A 25,533-nucleotide genomic window follows, 5' to 3' on the forward strand; every position below is an offset into this window, starting at 1 on the left:
TTTGTTGTGTTTTAAAATATTTATTTTTTATTTATTCCCCCCTCTCCCCTGCTCCCCCGGTTGTCTGCTCTCTTGTATCCATTTGCTGTGTGTTCTTGCTTGCATTCTCAGCTCTCTGTATGTGCAGAGCCATCCTGGCCAGGCTATGCTTTTTTTTTTTTCCACGTGGGGCGGCTCTCCTTGCAGGGCTCACTCCTTGTGCGTGAGGCTCTCCTACGTGGGGGACAACCCACGTAGCACTCCTTGTGCATGGCAGCACTGTGTATGGGCAGCTCACCACATGGGCCAGGAGGCCCTGGGTGTTTAACCCTGGACCTCCTATATGGTAGGCAGATGCTCTTATCATTGAACCACATCTGCTTCCCACTTCTGATAAGATTTTTGTATCGAAGTTTTATTGGCCTCACAAAATAAGATGGGAAGGTGTCTCTGTGTCTGTTTTTATTCTTTAGAAGTTCTGTAAGATTGTATTTGTTTCTTCCTTAAATGTTTGGGAAAATTTAAGGTGATGTCCTCTAAATATGGAATTTTCTTTGTAGGAAGGTTTTTTTTTCCCCAAACTGTATCCAGCTTTATTAAGGATACTTTTCATAAACAATCATGATATTTCAGTAGGACTTGAGCAGACAGTCATTAACAGCATACAACTTTCAGAAAGCCACTGTAAAACCCAATGATGTCTTCATTTGGTACTCTGAACCAGGGAAATTTAGAGTGAGGATTGACATTTCATATTTAGCTTTTTGTTTAACAACTTTTCATGAGCTGACTCTGACTTTCAGGAAATGAAATGAAAACAGCAGAATTATCCGCAGTCTGAAAAAAGGAATTCCTACTTTTTTGGGTCAGGCCCCAACATGTCTCTGGGTTTAAGGGAGACAAGTGTACGCTGAAGGCAGAGAGGGAGAAGAGGATATGAGGACATAAAAGTGAATTTTAGTTTTTCCACACCACAGGGCATCTGTACCAAGGCGGATAATATTTATCAACATCAGGGAATCCCTTTTCCTTGGAGTAAAGAGGAAGTCTCTCAAAACTAGAGGGGAAAGGTGTTTTCTCCCATATCAGTCCAGCCTCAGAGACATTCTGTTAGTGACATTTACCCCCTCCCCAAAAAACAATAATGAAATGTTCTGTGTGCTAACAACATAACTTAAAAAAAAACCGAAATTCTGCATTTTTATAAAACTTAATAAAATATAGTTATTTCAGACTTTATAGTCACTGGAAGTATGCAGTTATCAAAAACAAACACTTTACACTGTTCCTGTAGAAAGGTTTTAAATTATGAATTAAATTTTTGTAGATTTAGGACTATTCCAATTTTGATTTCTTTTTGAGTCAGTTTTATTGTGTTTTTAAAGAAATATATATTTTATCTACATTTTAAATTTATTGGCATGAAGTTGTTATAATATCCTGTTACACATTTTTTTTTCAAAGATTTGTTTTTATTCATTTCTTTTTCCTCCCCCCCAAGCTCCCGTTGTCTGTTCTCTATGTTCTTTCACTGTGTGTTCTTCTGTGTCTGCTTCTGTTCTTGTCAGCAGCACCAGGAACCTGTGTTTCTTTCTGTTACTTCATCTTGCTGCGTCAGCTCTCCAAGTGTGCTGCCACCACTCCTGGGCAGGCTGAACTCTCTTTCATGCCAGGTGGCTCTCCTTTACAGGGCACACTCCTTGTGCATGGGGCTCCCCTACGCGGGGGACACCCCTGCGTGGCATGACACTCCTTGCACTCATCAGCAATGTGAGTCAAGTCTGTTGAGCCAAGTCCACTTGCCCTGTTACAAATTTTAATTAACATATAGTAAAATTGGCTCTTTTTTCTCTATGTTTCTATGAATTTTTTTTTTAAAGATTTATTTTTCATTTATTTCTTTCCCCTTCCCCGCCAATGCCCCCCCAGTTGTCTGCTCGCTCTGTCCATTCACTGTGTATTCTTCTGTGTCTGCTTGTATTCTTGTCAGTGGCACCCGGAATCTGTGTCTCGTTCTGTTGTGTCATCTTGCTGTGTTAGCTCTCCGTGTGGGTGGCACCATTCCTGGGCAGGCTGTATTTTTTCCATGCTGGGTGGCTCTCCTTATGGGGCGCAATCCTTGCATGTGGAGCTCCCCTACGCGGGGGACACCCATGTGGCACGGCACTCCTTGCGCGCAGGCCAGCTCATCACATGGGTCAGGAGGCCCTGGGTTTGAACCTTGGACCTCCCATGTGGTACGTAGATGCCCTATCCATTGGGTCAAATCTGCTTCCCTTTTTCTGTGAATTTTAACACATGAAGAGATTCTTGTAATCACCACGAAAATCAGGATACAGAACATTTCCACCAAAAAAATCTTCCTTGTCCTATTCCTTTGTTATAACACCCTCCTATTCTCACAACCATTTATCTATTCTCCATCGCTAGTTTTGTCTGAAGTGTGTCATATGAATCATGCAGTGTGTAACCTTTTAGAAACTGCTTCTTTCATTCAACATAATGCTTTTTTAGATTCATTCACATTTTTGTGTGTATCAATAGTGCGTTCCTTTTTATCACTGAGAAGTATTTTGTTGTTTAGGTGTATCAGTTTTTTTTTCCATTTACTTGTTGAAGGACATTTGGGTTGCTGCCAGTTTTTGGCAATTATGAATAGAGCTACTATAAATATTTGTGTACATTTAAAAAATAAATATAGGTTTCATTTCACTGTAGTAAATATGTTTAACTTTATAAGAAACTGCCAAACCATTTTCTGAGTGGTTGTACCATTTTGCATTTCCATTTTGTATATATGAACCAAGTATGAGAATTCCAATCAGTCCATAGCCTTGCTGGCACTTGGAATTGTCAGTTTTTTTTTTTTTAACCATTGTAATATGTGTGTAGTAGCATCTAATCTTGGTTTGATTTTTATTTCTCTGTGGCTAATGATGTTGAATATGCTTCCGTGTGCTCATTTGCCATCCATACCTCCTCTTCGGTGAAATTTCTGTTTAAGTCCTTTGTCTGGTTTTAAGTTACATTTTTTGGTTTCTTGCATTTGAATTTTGAGAGGACTTTATCTTCTGGACACAAGACCTTTTTCTGATATGATTGCAGATGTTTTCTTCCATTTTATATAGTGTGTTTATCCATTTTACCAGGGTCTTTTTCAGAGCAGAATACTTATAATTTTGATGAAGTCCAATTTATCGAGTTTTTCTTTTTTTTTTTTTTAAAGATTTATTTATTTATTTAATTCTACCCCCCCTCTCCTTGGTTGTCTGTTCTCTGTGTCTATTTGCTGCCTCTTGTTTCTTTGTCCGCTTCTGTTGTGGTCACGGGAAGTGTGGGCGGCGCCATTCCTGGGCAGGCTGCACTTTCTTTGGCGCTGGATGGCTCTCCTTACGGGCGCACTCCTTGCGCTTGGGGCTCCCCTACGCGGGGGACACCCCTGCATGGCAGGGCACTCCCTGCACGGCACGGCACGGCACTCCCTGCGCGCATCAGCACTGCGCATGGGCCAGCTCCACACGGGTCAAGGAGGCCCGGCGTTTGAACCACGGACCTCCCATGTGGTAGACGGACGCCCTAACCACTGGGCCAAGTCCGTTTCCCGAGTTTTTCTTTTATGTACTGTACTTTTGGTATAATATCTAAGAACTCTTTGCCTAATCCCAGTTCACAAAGATTTTCTCCTATTTTTTTCCTTCTTCTAAACTCTATGGTTTTATCTTTCACATTTAAACATTTGGTGTTATTTCTTCTTGAAATGTTTATTAGAAATCACCAATGAAACCCTCTAGCTTGGGGATTTCTTTTTCTGAAAGTTTTTAAAGTATTAATTCAATTTTTTTAATAGTTAGAGGACTATTTAGGTTACCTGTTTCATTTGAGTTTGTTTGGGTAGTTTGTGGGTTTTGAGGAATTGGTTCATTTTGAATTTATGTGCACATAGTTCTTCTGCACAGTATTCTCTTGTCCTTTTAATATCTCTGGAGTCGTAGTGATGTCCTTTCTTTCATTCCCAACATTGGTAATTTGTGTCTTCTTTCTTTGTCAGATGTGCTAAACTTTTATATTTAATTTTTTAAAAACTTTATATTTTTTCACAGAACAGCTTTTGTTTTATTGGCTTTCTCTATTTTTCTGTTTTCAGTTCCGTGGGGTTCTGCTCTTTATTTCTTGCTTTTTAAAATATATTTTTATCTCATTTTCTTAGTTTTTGAAGGTAGAAGCTCAGAATATTGGTTTGAGACCTTTCTGTTTTCTAATATGAATATTTAATGTTACAAATGTGATATTTCCTATAAGCACAACTGTAGCCTGCAAATTTTATGTATGTTGTATTTTCATTTTCATTCTGCCCAAATTTTTTTCTAATTTTCCTTGAAACTTCTTGATTCATGGATTATTTAGATTTCTCTCATTCAATTTTCAGCTGTTGGAGATTTTTCTGTTATCTTTCTGTTGTCTAATTTGATTATGGTCATAGAACATACTTTGTATGATTGCAGTTTTTGTAAATTTGTTAAGGTTTGTTTTATGATCCAGGATATGGGTCTATCTTGGTGAATTTTCATGTTCACATGAAAAAATGTATATTCTCTTGTTGAGTGGAATGTTCTATAAATATTAGAATGATGGTGTTGTTCATTTCCTCTATATCTTTGCTGTCTACTAGTTCTGTCAGTAATTGTGAGAAAATTGTCGAAGTGTCCAGGTATAATCATGAATTTGTCTAATTTTCCTTTCTTTTCTGTTATTTTTTGCTTTACGAATTTTGAAACTCTTTTGTTAGGTACATTCACATTTAGGATTGTTATTACTATTATTACTTTTTTTTTTTTTTTTCAAATTGACCCTTTTATTGTCGTATTTGTTATCCTTGTTTATCCTTGGTAATTTTCTCTACTTTGACTGATATTAGTAATAAAGAAAACCATTTCAGCTTTCTTAATTTTTTAAAAAAATTGATACGAAATTCACATACCATAAAGTTCACCCTTTTAAAGTATACAATCAGTGGTTTTTAGCATAGTTGCAAATTCATGCAAGTATCACCATTATTTAATTCTAGAAGATTTTCATCTACCTGTGCCCCAGAAGAAGCTCTGTCGCTCTGTATCCATTAGCAATGACTCCCCATCCCTAGATGGCTCTTTCTATCCACCATGAATTTACTTATTCTGGATAGTTCACAAAAATAGAATAATAAAGTATGTGGCCTTCTGTGTCTGGATTCTTTTACTTGGCATATACATTTTCCAGGTTCATCCATTTTGTAGTGTGTGCCAATATTTTATTCCTTTTTATGGCTGATATCCCATTGTATGACTAGATCACATTTTGTTTATCCACTAATCAACTGATAGACATTTAGGCTAAAACTCCTATTATATATGTTACTTGTTTTATTTACTCTTTGCCATATTGTATTTTTTTATGTTCTTTCCTGTGCTTAATTTTCCATCCTTGTGTCATTCTGTGCTTAACAGGGACATTTTCTTCTGACTTTTCTGCTGATTCAAGTCCCTAATTCTTTTTTTGGCTGTGTCTAATCTGTTATTAAGTCCATCCCTTGAAGTTCTTAATTTAATTAATTAAATAATGAATGAATCATTGTGTTTTCTAGTTCCGTTATTCATTTGGTTCTTTGTTGTTTTCATTTCCCTGCCAAAATAGTCATTTATTTCAGTTATTTTTAAGGTATTCTTCTGATAATTCTTTTATTTCGATTGCTTATGGTTCTCTTTCTAATGTCAGGATTACCCACTGTAGTTTTTGGTCATTTATTGTTTTCTTGGATGCCTGCTGATTTTTTACTGAGTGCTATATAAATTGACTGGGAAAAAGGTTGGAGATAGCTTGAGGCTCTGAATGATAGGTCTAGGGAGGTTTTTTATTAGTTGTCCTGGAAGAATAGACAGGCTTGGAGAAGAGGAAACTTCTACAAGACAATTAAGAGAATCATCTTGGGTTCTAGGTCTGATAGAGAAGGAATTGTGGGGAAACTGGGAGAAAATGAAGATCCAGAAGAGACAAGCGTGAGATAGCAAAATCTTAGATCTTAATATTAAAAGGAAAATAATCAAAGGGAGCAAAAATGCCCTGTAGAAAAAAATTGGTATAAGTTGTTTTTAGATTTGAAAACTGTTACTTAGGGTTGAAAAGTCTAGGTTAGGTTTTCCTGGGGGAACATTAAGTTTTGTTGTCGATTTTTTCATTAAAAATTTTTAAAAATGAAGTATATATTTTTTATACCTGAATATACATAAACAATAATTATATAGTAAAAGTTGTAAAATTATAGAACAAACATGCATAATGTAATACAGGGCTCCTATACATCACTGCACCAAATACCTTACATTGTTGTGAAACATTTGTAACAAATTACAAAAGAGCATCTTCAAAGTATTACTGTGAATATATCTAACATTTGGTGTTTTTTTCCCCACAACCCACCCTATTATTTTTTGTTCATAAACCTTGTAATCTTTCCATTAAAATTTTTTTGAAGTATATTATTTATACATGAACATCCATAAACAAATAAGTATAATAAAAGTTGTGAAACTTTAAGTTTTGAAGGAAGTAACCATTTAGCAAATGGCAAAGACCAAGGAAGGGCATTGCAGTCTGCCATGTACTTTGCAACTTTTTTTGTTCTTGGAATTTCCTTTGAAATTACTTTTGGCCTGATTGATCTAAAAATGTGAAGCACAGTTAGAGGGCAGCAGCCACCATGCTTTTGCCACAGGCTCCAGATGGGTTCATAATGGCTAGTAACAGGACTAGTGCTTTCATCTCAAAACTCTTAAGTGCAGTATACTTTCTTTACTCTTTGGGGGTGTTAATAACTGCTCAACCTACCTCACAGTTTCTTTGTATAGCTCTAGTGAAATGGATGAAATGTTTCAAAACTAAAAAGTAGTATGCAATTGCATAATTGGGAAATACACTGAAGGGATTTTTTTTTTATCAAGAACTTACTACACATGTATTTAATTTATTCATATAATTTAATTGCACTAAGTAAAAGGTATAACAAATTTATATGTGAACTGGAGAATATTGGCATCAGAACTTAATACTGTATTTTTTTGCCTGAGGGCTTATGCATGAGAAAATGGATTTCTTTTAGAAAAGAAATCAAATACTATAAAAGCAAATGTTTTGCCACATTATATAAATTTGAACTTTTGGTTTCTATTTAGATTCTACAGTAAAATTTAAACATTGTAGATTTTTCGATAATATATGTTATTTGATCTGTAACAAAAATAAAACAACCCCAGGCTTAAAGGAATATAATTCATAGGCAAAACATTATAATAAAAATTGTTTTAAACTTAAAGAGTAAAAATTATTTCTTCATCTCTAGGCAAAATTTGGTTTCTCTAATGTTACTGGGATTGATTACTCTACTTCTGCGATACAACTTTCTGAAAGTATTATAAAGAAAGAAGGTTTATCTAACATTAAGTTGAAGGTAACTATGTTATTACTACTACTGTTATTTTATTTATTTTAAAAAGTTATAAAGTTCAGATGTTCCTAAAAGTACATTAATTTCTTGACATTTTAAAAAACTTGTAAACTTAAGGATCGGTCATAAATTTAAACTTTTTAAAAGTAACTTAAAATTTTGAGCCTATTCAATTTTGGGGGTGTATTTTCTTGCATGCGTATGTGTTTGTTGCTCATGCTCTCTCATGTTCACAAGTGTACACAAGTGATATCTAACCATGGATTAACCAGATGATGCAGTCGTAAAAACATAGAGTAGTATAAAACCCCCAAAGACTGCTTAGTTTATTTTTGTGTCCTATGGTCTGCGAAGAGACGGTGATTCCTAAATTTATATTTCTAGCCCTGGCCTCTATTCTGAGCTCTAGAAGCATGTAAAAAAAAACTGCCTATTCTACAGTTCTTCTTGTAGACCTAATAGCCTGTCAACTTAATTAGGGAAACGGACTTTGGCCCAGTGGTTAGGGTGTCCGTTTACCACATGGGAGGTCTGCGGTTCAAGTCCCGGGCCTCCTTGACCCGTGTGGAGCTGGCCCAAGCGCAGTGCTGATGTGCGCAAGGAGTGCCCTGCTACACAGGGGTGTCCCCCGCGTAGGGGAGCCCAACGCGCAAGGAGTGTGCCCCGTAAGGAGAGCCGCCCAGCGCGAAGGAGGGAGCAGCCTGCCGAGGAATGGCGCCGCCCACACTTCCCGTGCCGCTGACGACAACAGAAGCGGACAAAGAAACAAGACGCAGCAAAAAGACACAGAAAAAAAACAGACAACCGGGGGAGGGGAGGGGAATTAAATAAATAAATTAAAAAAAAAAAAAAAGATTCTGGAACAAAAAAAAAAAAAAAAAAAAAGTCCAAAACGAAACCCTTGGTTTCTTCCTCCAACCTGCTTTCTCTAGTCATTCCCGTCTCTGTTCTGCCTTGCACTAACCCAAATCTAAGGAGCCATCCTTGATTCGTCTCTGTCCTTTAAATCTTATATTTGCTTCTACTGCTGCTGTCTTCAGGAATAGGATCTTTCCTGGATATTTCCACTGCTACTTCCCAAGTCTACGTCACCATCACTTCCTGCCTTCTCTTTGTCTTCACTGTTTTCCCCTCATAAATCAGATCATGTCACTTTCCTCCTCATAGTCCTCAAAGGGTTCCCCATTGCACTGAAAGAAAATTCTAAACCCTCAACCCAGCCTTACATAGTCCCTCACTTCTTACCTCTTTCCTCCTCTATCAGCAATACCCGAGTCATATTTGCTTTCTTTTTGTTCCTTGAACATGCCACATTTGTTCTTCTCTGGATCTTTCTACCTGCTGTCCTCTGCCTGGGATATTCTTGCCCCAGATCTTAGCCTGATTGGCTCATTCTCACCATTCAGATCTCTGCTCAAATATTACCTTACTGGACAATACATTTCTCTTTTTAGTCACTGTCTGTCTCATTACTTTGTTTTTACTTCATAGCACTTTACCTGAAATTATTTGCTTTGCTTATTTATTGTTTGTTTTGCCCTTTATAGAATATAAAATATATATTACAAACATACAAAGACCTTTTCTGATCTTTTTACTGTTACCGTCCCAGTGCCTGAAAAGTACCTGCATTTAATAGGTGCTCAAGAAATATTTGTAGAATAAATGAGTACTTTTATACAGGTATTTAGGATGAGGGAACATCTCCAAAGTTAGCTCTTCAGACTGGTAGTTTTATTATTTTGCTTCATATATAAAGAATACTTTGGATATGAAGGGGGAAAAAAATCCCCAAATATAAATTAACATAAAACCCACATTTTTAAGTTAAGCAATAAGAGTTTTTTAGATTATACACTACTTACAACTACTTTATTAAATTTTTATGAGTAATCATGAGCTTAATTGTTTATTTTATCAAAGTAGCTTTTCTGAATTATGTTGGTAAATTATTGTGACTATTTTACAAAATTGAGGCACATCACTATTTCAGATGCTTATGTATCAGTAGGTTATTGAAAATGAATGAGATGGTATATGATTTTAAAAATCTAAAGTGTGTGATATTAATTAAATAATTATCGCTTAAACAGTCATTTCATTTCTTAAGATTTATACTGGTCATCATATCCATTAGAAGATTTGCAAGCTGCTGAATCAAGTAAAAAGAACTTTTGATTTATCATGTTTACTTTGGTTCACACAATGAAACTAAAAATAAATGAATAAGCTAAATATCTTATTTCTAGTGACTTGTTTGAGTTCCAGATAAATTTTGCCATTTTGAAGACTATGTCTTTTCTACAGAAACCGTTTTCATAAACTGGGCTTGTGAATTCTATAATGTGCTGGTACTATTAGGGAGTTCATCTGGCTTTCATTTGTTTCCAAATTTGTGGAGATTTGGAATGTCCAAGAAATACTGTTTGTCTCTCTTACTAATCTTAGCTTTAATGGTCTTAGAATGAAACATGTAAGAGTTAGCTATAAAGTTGAAAATACGTTTGTTTATTAAATGTAAAGTGTCATCGTCATTAATAGCTCCTTTTGTAGATACTCTTTTACAGGTTGTCACTTACATTCAATAAAGATTGTGTGTTAATTGTTCTCATACAGATATTGATTCTTAATACAGGTAGAAGACTTTTTGAATCTTTCCACAAAGCTGTCTGGATTTCATATTTGTGTTGACAAAGGAACTTTTGATGCCATAAGCCTTAATCCTGACAATGCAATTGAGAAGAGAAAGCAATATGTGAAATCTCTCTCCAAGGTGTTGAAAGTAGAAGGCTTTTTTCTAATAACCTCATGTAATTGGACCAAGGAAGAGTTGCTAAATGAATTCAGCGAAGGTAAATGGTTATATGTTGTTTAAATGTGTGTTTACCTCAGGTTTAATGAGGTTAAAAATGTGATTTTTTTCCTCCCTATTTTGGTGTTACAGTGTTTTACTTTTCTCTTTGTGAAAATTGCCTGTTTTTTCTCTCTCAATGAATTTAATAACATTGGTTTAGATCCAGAGTCCTTTTTAAAATTTTCCAAGGAATCCTGACACTTCAGTGTTAAAATCTATGAGCTTGAAAATATTAAGTTCTTTATAACCTGTTATAGAGAATCAAATAAATATGTCATGCCTTCTGACTTCAGGAAACTGATTTACTAGTGTATATGTAATAGTGCAAATGGAAGTAGTATTCTAAAAATTCTTACATGATGAGAGTTTTAATTTTTTAGATACTTTATATGTCTTACTGGTGGTCATTTTGGTATTTAAGATTTGTCTTTTTTTTTTTTAAGATTGATTTATTTATTTCTCTCCCCTTCCCCCCCCCCCCCAGGTGTCTGCTTTCTGTGTCTGTTTGCTGCATCATTGTCTTTGTCCGCTTCTGTTGTTGTCAGCGGCAGGGGAATCTGTGTCTCTTTTTATTGCGTCATCTTGTTGTGTCAGCTCTCCCTGTGTGCGGCACCATTCCTGGGCAGGCTGCACTTTCTTTCGTGCTGGGTGGCTCTCCTTATGGGGCGCACTCCTTGCATGTGGGGCTCCCCTACGCGGGGAACACACCTGCGTGGCAGGGCACTCCTCGCGCGCATCAGCACTGCGCATGGGCCAGCTCCACATGGGTCAAGGAGGCCCAGGGTTCGAACTGCGGACCTTCCATGTGGTAGACGGATACCCTAACCATTGGGCCAAGTTCGTCTCCAACATTTGTCTTATTTTCAGTGTATATAGGATAATTATTTTAACATTGCACAGAAACTAAATGTAGGTTATTGACAGTAGAACTACTACTTGCTAATTCTTGAGGAAATCTCCATTTTTTATTTAAGACTTTGGTGCCAAGGCAAAATGTAACTAGTGTTTTATCTACTTAATGGGGATATTGTGAGACTTGAGAATTTAAAATCTTTAAATGAAATATTTTGTGTTCTTTGGGAGACTTTCTTGCATAGTTTAAAGAATTTTTTTTTCCTACTAATTTATGCAGGGCATAGGCATTTCTGGGAAAGTATCTTGGGAATTAACGTGTAACTAGTAATTTGCTTGTTTTTTCCTTAGGCTCTTGTTCAAATTATTATTAATTTTTTTTAAAAGGAATGGGAGGAAGTTTTAGGACTGAGTATTAAGTAAATTATCATGGTATTAAGTATTTGGTTAAATTGTGAACCTCAGTTGTCAAAGCTAATGGGAAATGAACTACCTCAAGAGAGCAGTTTTACTGTGTGCTTTTATTTATAAGCAAAGTGCATGCACCTTATCTTAAAGTTTGTTTTCTTTTTGGTAATAAGGGAACAGGCAGAAGGAGGGAGAATACTTAACACATGTCCTTTTGTGTGCAGTCAGTGGCTTTGGCGGGTTATATAACGTAAAACCTCATGCATTTGAGGCTTGAAATGTGAGCTTGTGGCTTCATTACTATTGCCTCTGGAAAATAAGAAGTGTATGTGATTTATTTTCTTTTATTTCAAGCCATTAATTTTATTATCTTCCATGATAATTCGTTTCCTCTGGAACAGTTAAGGCCACACATTATCAGTAGTCTTTCTCTCTTCCTGAAGCTTGACAGCTTCAATAAATGCTCAAAGTTACACTCCATAGGACAAGTTTCTTTCTTGGTTTTTAAATACAGGTGTTCTCTTTTACCCCTGGAACCACGAGACAAAAACATGTTTGTCTGTCTTTGATAATGAGGAACAGACTTTATCCTGGTACAGAGTGCTTGAAAACGTGTCTGCGTCTGAGAACTATTGAGTAAACTCTTTATGTTCAGTTTTAGAACTTAATGCAGAAATTAAATAAGCAAAATGTTGCAACAGGAAATGTTAAAAACATAATTATGTACAACTGAAGACATTTTTTAGGCCTGAGTCTCTTAGAAAATGGTTTTTGGAGTTAGGTACAGGATGCTAAAAAAATATGCCGCCACACATTGCTGCTAACTGGCTTAGTCGGGATTGGCCTCTCCGTTTCTTTTTGCATAGAATAAAGCTTGCTTTACCAATCTTTTAAGATTTTTTGCCTCTTTCCTTATTTGAAATGTAAATATTACCTAAAATTGTCAAATGGATCGTGCATTTTCCCTTTATAGCCATATGTTAAAGCACTTGCCTTGTTATTTGTTTTGGTGAGGGTTACTTGAATCAGAAATTAGGGTGTTTCAATTTCATGTCCAAAGTACTTGACCTTATTATAATTACTGACTTAAAAATCATATCTTACCACAAAAGAAATCTGAAAGCATTCTGAAAGGAATGGAAAAATATTAACAACCCCAAGACTGATTAATATAACTCATTATCCACTGGCAGAATAAAACCACTATTAATATTTTGATGTATTCTCTGTTAAAATGTAGTAACCCCAGTTCTATGCAGACTTGGTCCAGGGAGTTTAAAAAATAAAAAAGGGTAGTCCTTTACTTTAGCTCAGTTTGAAAGGTCTTGACCTTTGGTTACAAATTCATTTTTATTTCCAGTTATTTAGCCTCTCTATGTTAAGTGCTTTTATATGCATGATGTTGATCAATTGAGTCACTACATATAAAGCACTTAAAACAGTGCTTAGAGCACAGTGACTGAAACTGTTTCCTACAAACTAAGTGGTGAAGTGGGCGAAAGGAGGCACAGAGGCAAAGGAATGGGAAATAGGAAGTGGAGGAAATGGGGGATGGATGGATGCCTCCTTTCTGCAATTTGTTTTTTGTCTTATTGTGGTTTTGTATCTTATGCAATTCAAAAGGGTTTTTGGGTGTACATATGTCTTACTCATGTAGTAGAATTTTAAAAAAATTATAACATGAATTTTGGCCACAATTAATTTTGGAATTGCATAGTTTTATAAAGGGTTTGAAAATATTGCGTTAATACACATTTCTCTTAAACATGCCATTCAGTCCTTAATAAAACTGTTTTAATTTTGTCTGACAGGATTTGAACTTTTCGAAGAATTGCCAACACCTAAATTCAGCTTTGGAGGCAGATCTGGAAACAGTGTAGCAGCATTGGTTTTCCAAAAAACGTGAGACTTTTCCTTGGACAAATTCAGTTAGGTTTTTTAAGAAGCTAAATCAAAGTAAATCTGACACAGAAAATGCAAGTGCAAATAATTGTTTAGTAAGTACACCGGATACACATGTTGCATAGGTATAATGGGATGATAAAAAAATCATGAGTATTTAAGTGCTTGGGTTAGAGGGATTGACTGAGAATAATTTTTTTATTTTTTTGTGTATTTAAATGTAACTCTTTCTTTTTGATTTAAAAAAATTTCCTGTAATTGCTGAACAGTTAAAGACTTTACAGCAGTAAATGCATTTGCAGAAAGCAAGTATTCTTGATTTTTGAGCCATGGTAAAGTTGAAGTGAATAGAGCAATTTATGAAATCTTGACCAAACTATTCCAGGGTCAGCATAATAGCTATATCAGCCCACTTAGAGTTTCATTAGACTATTTATGAAATATAATTATAAGAAATACTATTTTGGGTCAAATATTGGTAATAGTCTTATTTATAAATTATTTATAACTTAGGATAAAATATGGCCTTCCAGTACATAAGTAAGCAAAATCAGAAAAATGTATCAGTTGTTTAAGCCTGTATTGTGTGGTATATCAGTGGTTTTCCTTGCACTATGAGGGATAAACAGGAAGTGTGAAGGGAAGAGAACTGACACGTATTGTATGTTAGGCATGTGTTAGGTTATATTATCTTACTAAATCATCGTCTCTTCCCAATATCTTCTTCAAGTGTATATTTATTATTCCTGTTTGTATGTAAAAACAAAAACAAAAGTAAGGCTGAGAAGAGTAAAGTCACTTCTACAAGGTCAAACACCCAGTACGGGATGGAGCCAGCATTTCTCTTTGGATTGGTCTGGTTCTGAAACCCATTTTCTTCCCATGGCATGTTCTGCCTCTCAGATGCCAAGTCTCTGCCTTTAAGCATTTACAGTTTACTTGGGCAACTAGGAGTGGTGTAGATAAAATCCAGTTAGAGAAGTTGGGTAATTATTTTTAGAAGCAGTGTGGCTCCTTGTTAGTGACATAGTCATCTGTGGACTATCAGAAGAGTAAGCCAGCCAACTCAATCTCATGTCATCCTTCATTTCTCTTTGTTACTTGTCTTGCCTATTCCCAGAAAGGAAGAACTGAATTGTGTCATTCTTCTTTGAAAGGATGGTGTAACTTATATAAGCCTCCAGGTATACGGGAACAAAGATCTTCTAGTTAGGAGCTAATTAGTAAGAAAAACAGTTTATTAATGCTTTTGAGAAGATAAAGTTTATTAATACTAATATATTTGTATTTGGCCAATGGTTTAATATTGGAGTCATAATATGAATTTTTAAAAAGTGTTATAAGTTTTGATGATTTTCAGTTTTTTGGGTCTGGTCTGTTGGGTTAAATTGTCAAACTATCAGAATTTTTGTTTATTTGGCAATTACTCCAGTAATGAGTAATTCTAGCATATCTCTTCTCTTCTCTTCTCTTCTCTTCTCTTCTCTTCTCTTCTCTTCTCTTCTCTTCTCTTCTCTTCTCTTCTCTTCTCTTTTTTTTTTTGAAGGGTGAGGTCTTTGATTTAAATCAATATTGATGACCTACTGTTAAGACTACTTGTCTAAGATAGCTGAAGATGAGAACACATTTATATGAACTTTCAACAAAAATAACATTTTTTGAAAAGATTTTATTTTCACACGTAAAAAGTGAAATTATTAAAATATATGCAATTAGAACGTTTTAAAGAATTGTGTTGGTTTTTCAAATTAGACGTGGGCTCTTAAACTGTATGTATATGGTTAATATGTATAAGTTTATATAAATACTTACATATGTATATGTTTATATAGTTTTATAATTTATTAAGATCCTGTCTTTGTCCCATTAATATACTTTGACTTCAAATACAATAATAGCATATAAGTTCTTTTTTAGAATTTTGAGTTGTTAATTATATGCTATTTTAAAGCCCCAATCCAACAAAATAGGCCTTTTGTGTGACCAGAATGAGATGTTGGGTTTGATTCACAGATAACTTGGAATAGACCTTTGTGAAAAGCTCTTTGAGTCATGTGGTGGGGCTATGTTTGTTCCATTTGCAAAGATGAAGGCTTTTTTATTTTTTGTTTTTGTTTTTGTTTATCATGGAGATATTGATAAGGTTAGGAAAAGGGGGCTGTCATCTCTTATGCGTTTAGTGCTGCTGGAAATCAGCCTCTTAGGAATTGGAATCAGAAGAAATGGAAGACCCAAAAATGTTAACAAGAAATTAATATTTCAAATAATACCAAGCTGTTAAAAAAAAAAAAAGGTGCAAATGTTCCTAATTTATTGAAACAGTCATAAATACATTATTAGTAACTTAGTATTGTCAGATCATATGAATATGTGGGTAGCTGTGAAAGAAATTAAGCAGTTATAAGAGGGGGCAGTAATTCATGTAGTGAATGCTGTTTTCTGTGGATAAGAAGTTGGAATCGTAATTTCATTTCATCAAAAGGCACTCTTATTTTGAGGAAACTTGTTTGAAATGCAAACGCGATTTCTCCCTGGAGCCTGCACAGAATTGTTGCTCTTCATTATGATGTTATTACTGCATAACAGGCCAATTCTGTGTGTAGGAAGTGCGTATGCAAGTCCAAAGGGAATTGAGCCCTGAATGGGCGGGTTACACCAATTAACAAATAGAAAGTTTTCAGAACATTTTGTTTTAAGCCAGGTGCACGAGTTAGAGTTGCTTTTTGGGACTGGCATTTATGCATATGAGAATCAAACCTGACACTATTCTTGGCAGCTTGACTAACCCCATTTAAAAATAAGTACAAACTGTCCTTCACTGATTTTTTTCCCCATTGTAGTAGCAGTGAGCTTGTCTTTCGTCTTCTCTGTGATATTCATGCAATCTTCTGTTTATTTTTTTTCGGGGGGGGTGGTGGTGAGAAGGGAGCTAAACATTTACAAAAGACATTTAGTCTTTGTATGACTATAATGCTTCCATTCACTTATTTATTTTTAAACTTCTGTGATATTGTAATGCAGTGCTGTATGCTGATCTTAATTCACATTCATCCTGAGTATAAGAGAAGCCTTAATTTTTAAGGAACTTTTATTAGTTATTAAGTATTGTGTGACTTTGAAATAATTTTCCTTGAATTGCTATGTGAAGAAATTGAGTACCCTATCTTATGTTAATAGAATCCTTAATTTTTCTCGTAAATAATTTTATTTTTTATATTTATATATGTATATATTTATTTGTATGTACGTATATATATCTGTTGGCCTGCAATGAAAATATGTGCAAATGTGAAAATCATTTGGTCTTCAGGCCAGCATTCTGCTGTGGGGGAGACCTGGGTTTGATTTCCTCTTTCTGGTTCTGAGAGGCTAGAGTGTGTGGGCTGGAGACAGCATTCTGCTCTGAGAACAAGAGACCAAGTGTCTTGAATTCTGCAGTAGGAACCCCTTGCTAATTGTAGAGGGATATCCATGGGCCTGAAAGGAGTCTTATCTAGTACACTTCATGTGAAGAAGGTTTCCCATGCCCTAGGCAGGGGGAGGAGCACGGTAGGTTGGAGGACAAGTACATAGTGGGAAAAAATTGGAAAATTCTCATCACTTGTCTTGGTTAGGCAGTAAACTGAGATGTCCTTAGAAGAAGGGGGAGCTCATGAGCATGTTTTATTAACAGTTAATAGAAGAAAATTAATGCTAATTTATTCTTCATACACACCGTGCAATTTGTTAGAAAAGTAAAAGAATAGTTTGAAATTCTTTGGCCAATTGATGGATTCCTATGTTAGGGGTATAGAAATGAAACTCAACATTAAGCAGACAAATACCCAAGCCCACAGGCTACATAAATGCTGAATAAAACCAGCTCTACAATGGAACTCTGAAAAGCGAGGGGTAAGAAGCCTAATGAATGATTGAATATGACCTTAGTAAAATCCCTGGAGTGTTGTTGAAAGATCATTCATTTCCAGCTTAGATGTCAAGATGGGCTCCAGTAACCAGAAAAAAAGAGCTTGAGTCGGTACTTACTGAGTTTTAAAAATCTTTACAATGCATTGCATTAGACTAATCATTAAAAGGGCTTCTCTGACTGAATTTTTGAGCTGTCACTGTGTGGAGACGTAGTTTAGGCCCAGGGAAGCCATATTAAAAAGATAGGAATAATTCCCAAGACCTGAATGTATCAATATCCTGCTCTTTTCTGTGGTAGAACTTCAAAAACTGGGATCTATGGGCTGGCGGAATGTACTATTGTCATGCTGATACCATTGTAAGAAAGACTTAAAACCAAGAGATCAATTGTGCCTTGAAGTATTTGAAAATTACTTGCCTAGCTTATTAGAAGAAGATGAAAAAAAAAGCAAAATCTACATTTTTAAATGGCCCATCCTGAAGAAATGATAAAATTCTTCCATGTTATATTTAAAAATATGTATTTTTATTACTGCATCAAGAAGATTAGTCTCTTTGTGAGTGATCTTTATTGTGCATGCTATTTGGAAGCATTTTAAGAAAATTGAATCTAATGCATTTGTTTCCTCGAATACCTAAAAATTTACACATGAACCAGCAATTAGCATATCCTGGATATTATCTGAGGCACTTAAAAGAAATTTGAAAATACTCTGGTTGAACGAGTGGACCGTGAACTGTATTTATCACTCTTGATTAACATTCTTACAGACAAAGAAGTTTATTATCATCAGTGATTGTAGCAGAATAGGAAAGACGGTTGGCAGGGTGGTGGTTCCCTGCTCTTGCCTTCCCCACTGCTTCAGCTCAGAGAAGAGGGAAGAGTTGGGCGGAAGAGGCAAAACGCAGAAGAGAGTGGGTGCTGCTGGTTCACATTTTCCCCTTAACCCTTCCTCCAGTATGAAAATGTGTTTCCTTTGTTCCCATCTAATTTTAGTATATCCTGGCTGAAAAAATGTTAGGATGAAAATGAGAAGATGATTTCCAACCATGGAACTTCAGTGCGGGGAGGAGAGCGGGGTGGGAGGGGAGAAGAGGAGAGGAAAGAGCAGTTTACAGTCCACATCTTTCTGCCTTTCTGTGGCAGCATCTAGCCCCTACTCTGTTGATTTTGGTAATGAAATAAATTTAGATGCACTGAAGCTACAATAATTAGGTTTTCTGTCTGTGTCCTCAGCAAGAAGCCTAGTTGAATCCTGAACTGGGAAAATCATAATATGGTATTTAATAAAACATACTGGGATGAATTAAAAAGCTGTATTGCAGGTTTTGGAAGAAAGGCCTGAAATTGTGAATGAAAACTACATATTGTATTATTTATAAATAGAACCTTTGAGGATCGTTTGTGTTTCAGTGAAACCGCTTTTATGTTGTTGTTTTGAATGGGAATAAATATTTGTTGGCTTTTGAGAAGCCTTTGTAAGCAAGGCATACAAGTATGGGCTCTGAAGCCTAGAAGGAAAGCTCTGGTTCAGAGAAGAGAGCCAGTTGTGTCCAATAATTGATAATATAGTTTGTTCAAAAGATGGGACAGAATTCTATATGGCTCTGTAGTTGGTAGTGCCAATTGTCTGGTTGTCATTTAATTAAAAGGTAACCAAATTAAACGGGAATTCTGCATACTAGACCTCACTGTGAAATGTCTTTCTTTCCCAAAGATTGGTTCATTTAGTGAGCCGAGGTTTCCTCTTGGAAGCTTTGTACAATAAAGTTATGTAGCCAGAAGTAAGAAGAGAACGTTTCATTATTAAATCCATTTGATTAATGATTTAATTTTGGACCAATGATTAGATTATTTTCTGGGCTTGCAATTTAGTTTAATTTATTTTGGGTCTTTTCATTTTATAGTAACAGATAATTCATGCTTACAGTCTGTTAAGTAATGGAATAAATAGCAAAGAGAAAATTTTCCCCTAAATACTAAGTTTTGGAGAAATCTTAGCAAGTCACTTTCCTTTCTGGGCTTCAGTTTTTCTCTCTGTAAAACAAGGGCATGCCATAGGTGATATTTAAAGTTCTTCTCTACCCTTGAAATTGATTGAGGCTTAGGAGAGAAAGGTCTACAAAACAGATTTCTAGCATTTATGAGGAATTTAAACTGTCCATTTGTTAAATATCACTTGTTAGGTAACTATGATTCTTTTATACCATGATATCTAATAAAATATGAAAAAAATAAATGAACCTATAATAAAATACTTGAAACAATTGGATGAGTATTTTTGAATCTAAAAACATCTTTGCACATGAATTATTAGATTTCAGATTTGAGTATTGACTGATTCTGATATGTATTTGATAATTCAGTTTATATTCATTTGACCTTAGAGCTCTTTTATCCAAGAGGCTCAGAAATATACATCTAAATGTTCAGTTACTTCTGTTTTATATAGAGAAAGATTAAGTTGTGCTCAAGACGGGGCTTACACAAAATCATGACCATTTGAAGAATCTCCCTAATTTAGGTCTTCCCTGCCCTGAACACATGCAAACTACACACTCACAAATGACCTAATTTACCACTCTGCAGTCCCAGGGCTTTCAGACGTCTTCCTTTTTAAGCTTCCTTCCATAGATCTCCATTACTTGAGTAGAGTGCTTGGGTCTGCCCTTATGCCCTGTATCTTGGTGCTACTGTCAGTTTGTCTCTCTAACTGCTTATCCCTGTCTCCCCCAATGAAGCATGTTCAAGATGCTAGCAGAGGGCGTTAATACTTAAGGCAATAAATTCAGTAATAAATGTAGGTATGGTGGGAAAAATGTTAATGGGATGTTTTTTAATTGAAAACAAATGGGCAAGGATACCTTCCTTTATTAGGTGGGAATGCGCAGGCAATTATTCTAAATGACATCAAGCAAGGGAACCAAGAGCAGATACCCCAGTTACTATGCATTAGGAAATTGGTAGCATTTGGTTTAGTGAAAGTTGATGAGTTGGATTTGGGCCTTATACTGACCCTTTATATAATTGATTTCCACTTTGCATCATCTAGATTTGATTTCTTTCATCAGTGAGATCTATTTATTTTCCTTGGCATAAATTGAATTAGCAGTGCCATTCACAGTAGCATTTTTAATTTTAATTTTATTTATTTTTCCACATCCCTTTGTTATTTTTCACTTGCTTTGTCTGTTCATCTTCTTGTTTCTTTAGGAGGCACTGGGAGCCAAACCCAGGATCTCTGATGTGGGTGGGAGGTGCATAATTGTTTGAGCCATCTCTGCTCCCTGCTTTGTTGTATCTCTTATTATGTTTTTCCTCCCCACGTCTCTTGTTGTGTTATCTTGTTGCATCAGCTTGCCATGCCTGCCTGTCATGTCAGCTTGCTGTCTTCTTTAGGAGGCACTGGGAACCTCTGCTCCTTGCTTTGTTGTGTCTCTCATCGTGTTTTTTCTTCTTGTGACTCTTGTTGTGTCACCCTGCTGTGCCCGCCCATCATGCCAGCTCTCTGTCTTCTTTAGGAGGTACTGGGATCTGAACCAGTGACTCCCATGTGGTAGGCTGGAGCCCAGTTGCCTGAGTCACATCCTCTTCCCCACTGTAACATTTTAAAGTTTGATGTTGGGTAGTATTTAAAATTTTATCTAATTCTACCTTGATTTGTACTGGTACTGATAGTATAGTATGTAAAGTACAGTGAATAAGTTTTAATGCTAATCTAAAAAACATTGAGCTTTCAGATTTGTTTATTTTACCTTTTTATTGATAGTTAAGTGCATATCTCCATACCCAGAGATGCTTAGTATGACTGTGGAAATGCTGGCCAGAGCAGTGCTACTTTTTCAAGTTAACCTCATAGAGCTTTAGTCTTTGAACCATTTTTAAGACAGCCCTACAGAGAGGAGGTCAATGAGATATATGATGTGCATCTTAGGACAGAATATAATTAAAGCTTCATTACTTTAAGTAGTTTAAGAGAACAATGGTTGAATAACCAGGTTTTGATCATTTTTTTCCCCTCCCCTTGTGAAAGTTAAGAGGAGCTGTAAACTAATGATTTAAATAGCAAGGCAACTTTTCATTCATATTGATTCATTTCTATTTCAGATACTGTTAAACTAGAGCTGCATGTACAGAATAGGTGAGGCTTAATCCCTCATATATACAGAAATGGAAGAATGGGTGTGCTTTCAATTAATATATCAGATTGATAAACTGCTGAGGAGAGTTAAGAAATTCACAGCCTAGTACATAGGGCAAAGGCTTTTTCATAGTGCTCCCAGTGGCACCAGACTCATTTTTTTTCTTGATATCTTAAATTCAAAGGATTTAATCTTTAGATTGTGTATTTAAACTGTGAAATCACAAATTGTATTGGGTTTTACATTTTCCTCACTACCTAATGAAAATGAAATTCACTCAGTTTCATTTTCAGGGGAATAGGCAGTATAGTAGTTGCTTTGAACATAACACTAGGAATGAATTAAAAATACATTTTTCTTGAGGCAGTGACTTACATGGCAGGTACTTGACAGAAGAGAAAAAAGTTACATTTTGGGCTTGCCTCTCAAATACTGAATCTGAATTCCTCTGAAGAATGTTATGTTGAAACTTTTATTCTTAGAGTTTCCATTTGAAGATGATACTATAAACATTTAACCTGGGTGTGCAGGCAGCTGAAATATTTTTTAGAGTGAATTCAACATGTAGCAATATGAAAATAATGTAATTTGTTTTCAGTAATGTTTTGGTGGAATAGCTGAGGCAAATTAGGTTATGGGTAACTAACCACATGACATGACATTAGTCTCCTCCACCTAGGATCTGAAATAGATCAAGGAAAAGTCAGAAATAATACTTTTGAATCTTAGCAGTAAAATAGTATTAAAGGTTTGATAAATTTTATATATGCCAGTAACTTTGAATATAGATAGTGAAAAGTCCTCATTACTTTTTTTTTTTGCTTTTTACCATGTATAAACTTTTCACTGTTTTTTCATGCTTGTTTTTTCTTGTAGCTATAGCTACTGTTAACTTTGTAAAACATAAAAGGAAGGTAATAGTAAATTGAAATAAGTTTTAGCTGTTACTCTGTTCCTTTTAGGTTACTTTCCCCAGAGCTCTCCCATCCAGTGAGTTGCAAGCGTGACATTTGTGGTGTTTTCAGCACCTGCCAACTTGGAAACTAGGGTTTGTGCTCAAGATTTAGGCATACAACCCATACTTTGTGGTGCACAATGCCGACCCAGCTGGCATGCTTTCGTACCTCAGTGGTTCAAGACATTCAGTTACAAAGCTGTGCAGATTCACATGTGCTGATTTCAATAGTCATCCCCTTGAAGCCACTTTCAACTTGTATTTCCTATCAGAGGAGTTAGATTGGTATCATTAAATTTACTGCTGTGATTATTTTTCAATGAAAAAATTTGTTTTTTTAGTTCTTGAATCAATAAGTATATTTTTTTATTAAAAGCCAAAGTGCCTCTTAAAAGGCTTTTTGTATTATATATAAATATATATAAACACATATATATACATTTATAAATATAAATAGCCAGAGCTATAACTCATTTTCATCAGTGAAGAGGTTTCAGACCACCAGATACAAAGTGTAAAGAGAAAGCTTAGTGTGTCACAACATGCTTATGTAGGTAGGGCTATTATTAGTTGTAGTTGAACCATAAATGTGGGAAAAATTCTAGAACTTTTTTTTCTGAATAAGAGCCACATAAGGAAAGTGCCCCTATGATAGGTTCAGATTTTTGGCTTCCATCTTTTCCAAAGAAGTGCATTTTGCTAGATTTTATCTAATGGCCAGTCTCCTTGAAAATATTTCAAGTAGATTTGGTGATGACTGTCTTTCCATAATCTATTAAAAGCAATTTTAAAAGGATCTGCTTTAAAAAAGATCTTTTCAAATGTAGAAAGAACAGTGTGAAATGTGAATGACTGGCTTTTAATACAACAGTTGTGACAAAGAGGCCTTGGCTTTTGGAAGCTGAATAAAGCATCTGCATACTGCTGTTGGGTCCAATGTATGACACGCTTGACGTTTGTTTAGCTCACTTTGTTAGTCTAAAAAGAGTATTATGTTGTTTTCACAAATGTTTATAATATTTTAGGGGTGAGCTCCTCTTACAACCAAAACATTTTACCCATCAAATGGACGTTTTCTCAACCTTTGATGGGAAAAACGAACACCATTTATTGGTACTTGTCAACTTCAAAAGTTAGCTCTTTATTATTTGAACATCACATTTATCTGATTCTAAAGACAGAAATAAAACATCCACCTAGGACACTCCTTAGTGTATTATCAAAACCCAACCTTTACCCTCCTTTGTGCAAATGTGCTTAGGTGAATACTTTTATTAGCTTGTTGATACAAGTTATAGTTGGTTACACCCTTTCTTAATAAAATACACCCTTATTGTCTCCTCTTGCTTAAGAGCTTTACACTTGGAATGGGGAGCTCTCAGGTATAGAATGCTACTCAGTTTCAGTCTCACAGGCAAGTCTAAGTGGATTATTAAGCATACTGTGAACACAGCAGTCCTTCTTGGCTCCGTGGTCCTGCTTTGGGGGGAGCCAGGAGAACCAGTGTTGCTGTGTTTTCTTCCTGTGTTTCTCATACTGGGCTTGAAGTAGGGACTCGGTAATCCCTACATTTTATACTTCCTGGGGTGTTCCATGGCATAATCAGATTAATGTCTGTCTATGGTAATGGAAAAGTTACGAGTGATTGTTTTTGGATTATTTCTGGATTTATCCCTAAATTGGCCTGTGAATTTGCGTTTAGGTGTCTGGCTGTGCTCTAAATCTGACTCTGATTTGTTTTCGACAGTTTTAGGATTAGACAAAGGTAGACAGTTTAGTAGTCCTCTCTTCCCCACTTGCAGCTTACATTATTTTAAATCCACAGTTTGAGTTTATATCTACTTTTCTGGATTGAGCAAAATTCTAACATACAACCCTAATGGATAGAATTCTTATAGTAAAGAACTTTGGAGTACAGCACTAAAAAGCAGGGATGTTTTTTAATAAATCTGCAAGATATTACATAATGTAGGAAGAGCATGTAGTTGGAAGGTTAAGTGACACAGGCCTTAATGTATGTATTTTTAGCCTTTGGAGATTCAGATTTAGAAAATGAGAAATAGCTACTCCTTGGTTAGTAGCACAGCCCTTTAAGCAGGTCTTTTAGTTTTCTATACACTCTCCAGAAAGCCTCAGAACCAGAAAAACAGGCTGCTTTAGGTTGGAAAGGAGGTGTTTACAGCAAAGGAGCTTGCCATAACCACAGTTCTTGGAATTTTGTGAATAAAATCATCCCCAAAACAAAAGAATAATGGTTGCATTAATTCTTTCCAGGCCCAGGACCCCTGCATCTTGTTTTTTAGAGTTGACCTGATGAACAAGTGCTTGTAAGAATAAACTGAATGTTTGCCAGTAGGAGTCACTCTAGGCCTCTTAATAAAAAGTTAGTAAATTAAACTATATCCTTAAAGCCCTCAAAGGCTAAGGTTATACTCTGATAAGATGGCATTAGGGAAACATTGGTATTTTTCATTAAATGTAGCAGCACACTCAGATTATCCCTCTTGCCTGCCTCGGTTAAATCTGGGAAGACTTGGTTGTTGGTCTCCTCAGAGTTGGCCCTTGATACTGCTTTTTTTGTTTGTTTGAGGTACCAAGAGGTCTCAGAAGTCAATCCTGGACCTTGTATGTGGGAAGCTGGTGCTCAGCCACTGAGCCACATCGGCTTCCCTCAGTTATTTTTTTCGTTTGTTTTGCTGCTTGTTTGTTTTTGTGTTTTCAGGAGGCACTGGAGCTGAACCTTGGATCTCCTATGTGGAAGGCAGGCACTCAACCACTCGAGCTGTATCTGCGCCCCTTAATATTCTTTATATAAGCTCTTTGGGGCTCTCTTAGGATGAACTGATTATATCCCGCATCATCTGTTTGAAATAAATAGACTCACATCTTTTTTGCTGATTGTTGTCCATCCTAATCTTACAGCAGAAATAACTGGAGTGAGCTGTAGTTAGTGTGAAAGGAGATGTTAGCTCATGCTTTTTCTGGAAAGAATGGGTCCAGTGTGATGAAAAACTGAAATATTTCAGCAATTGCCCTGAAATATAATAGTTTCCC

The 25,533-nt window shown here is 35.7% G+C and overlaps 1 protein-coding gene across 2 annotated transcripts in view; it reads left to right on the forward strand.

Moving 5' to 3' along the window:
- The window catches only part of EEF1AKMT2 (EEF1A lysine methyltransferase 2), a 33,059-nt gene extending 7,690 nt beyond the window's left edge, over window positions 1-25,369 (forward strand). The window contains exons 5-8 of one of the 2 annotated variants that reach the window (XM_058298172.2): window positions 7,352-7,459; window positions 10,092-10,308; window positions 13,382-13,472; window positions 25,202-25,369. In XM_058298172.2, the coding sequence (XP_058154155.1) occupies window positions 7,352-7,459; window positions 10,092-10,308; window positions 13,382-13,472; window positions 25,202-25,217 (432 nt within the window). In that variant the 3' untranslated portion in view covers window positions 25,218-25,369. Of the gene's footprint in view, window positions 1-7,351; window positions 7,460-10,091; window positions 10,309-13,381; window positions 19,069-25,201 lie in introns of those variants that run through there. The other variant, XM_004446653.4, reaches the window with a different exon arrangement.
- The last annotated feature ends 164 nt before the right edge of the window (window positions 25,370-25,533 follow it).

This window comes from Dasypus novemcinctus, chromosome 6 (genome assembly GCF_030445035.2).
Source record: "Dasypus novemcinctus isolate mDasNov1 chromosome 6, mDasNov1.1.hap2, whole genome shotgun sequence".
Classification (NCBI taxonomy): domain Eukaryota; kingdom Metazoa; phylum Chordata; class Mammalia; order Cingulata; family Dasypodidae; genus Dasypus; species Dasypus novemcinctus.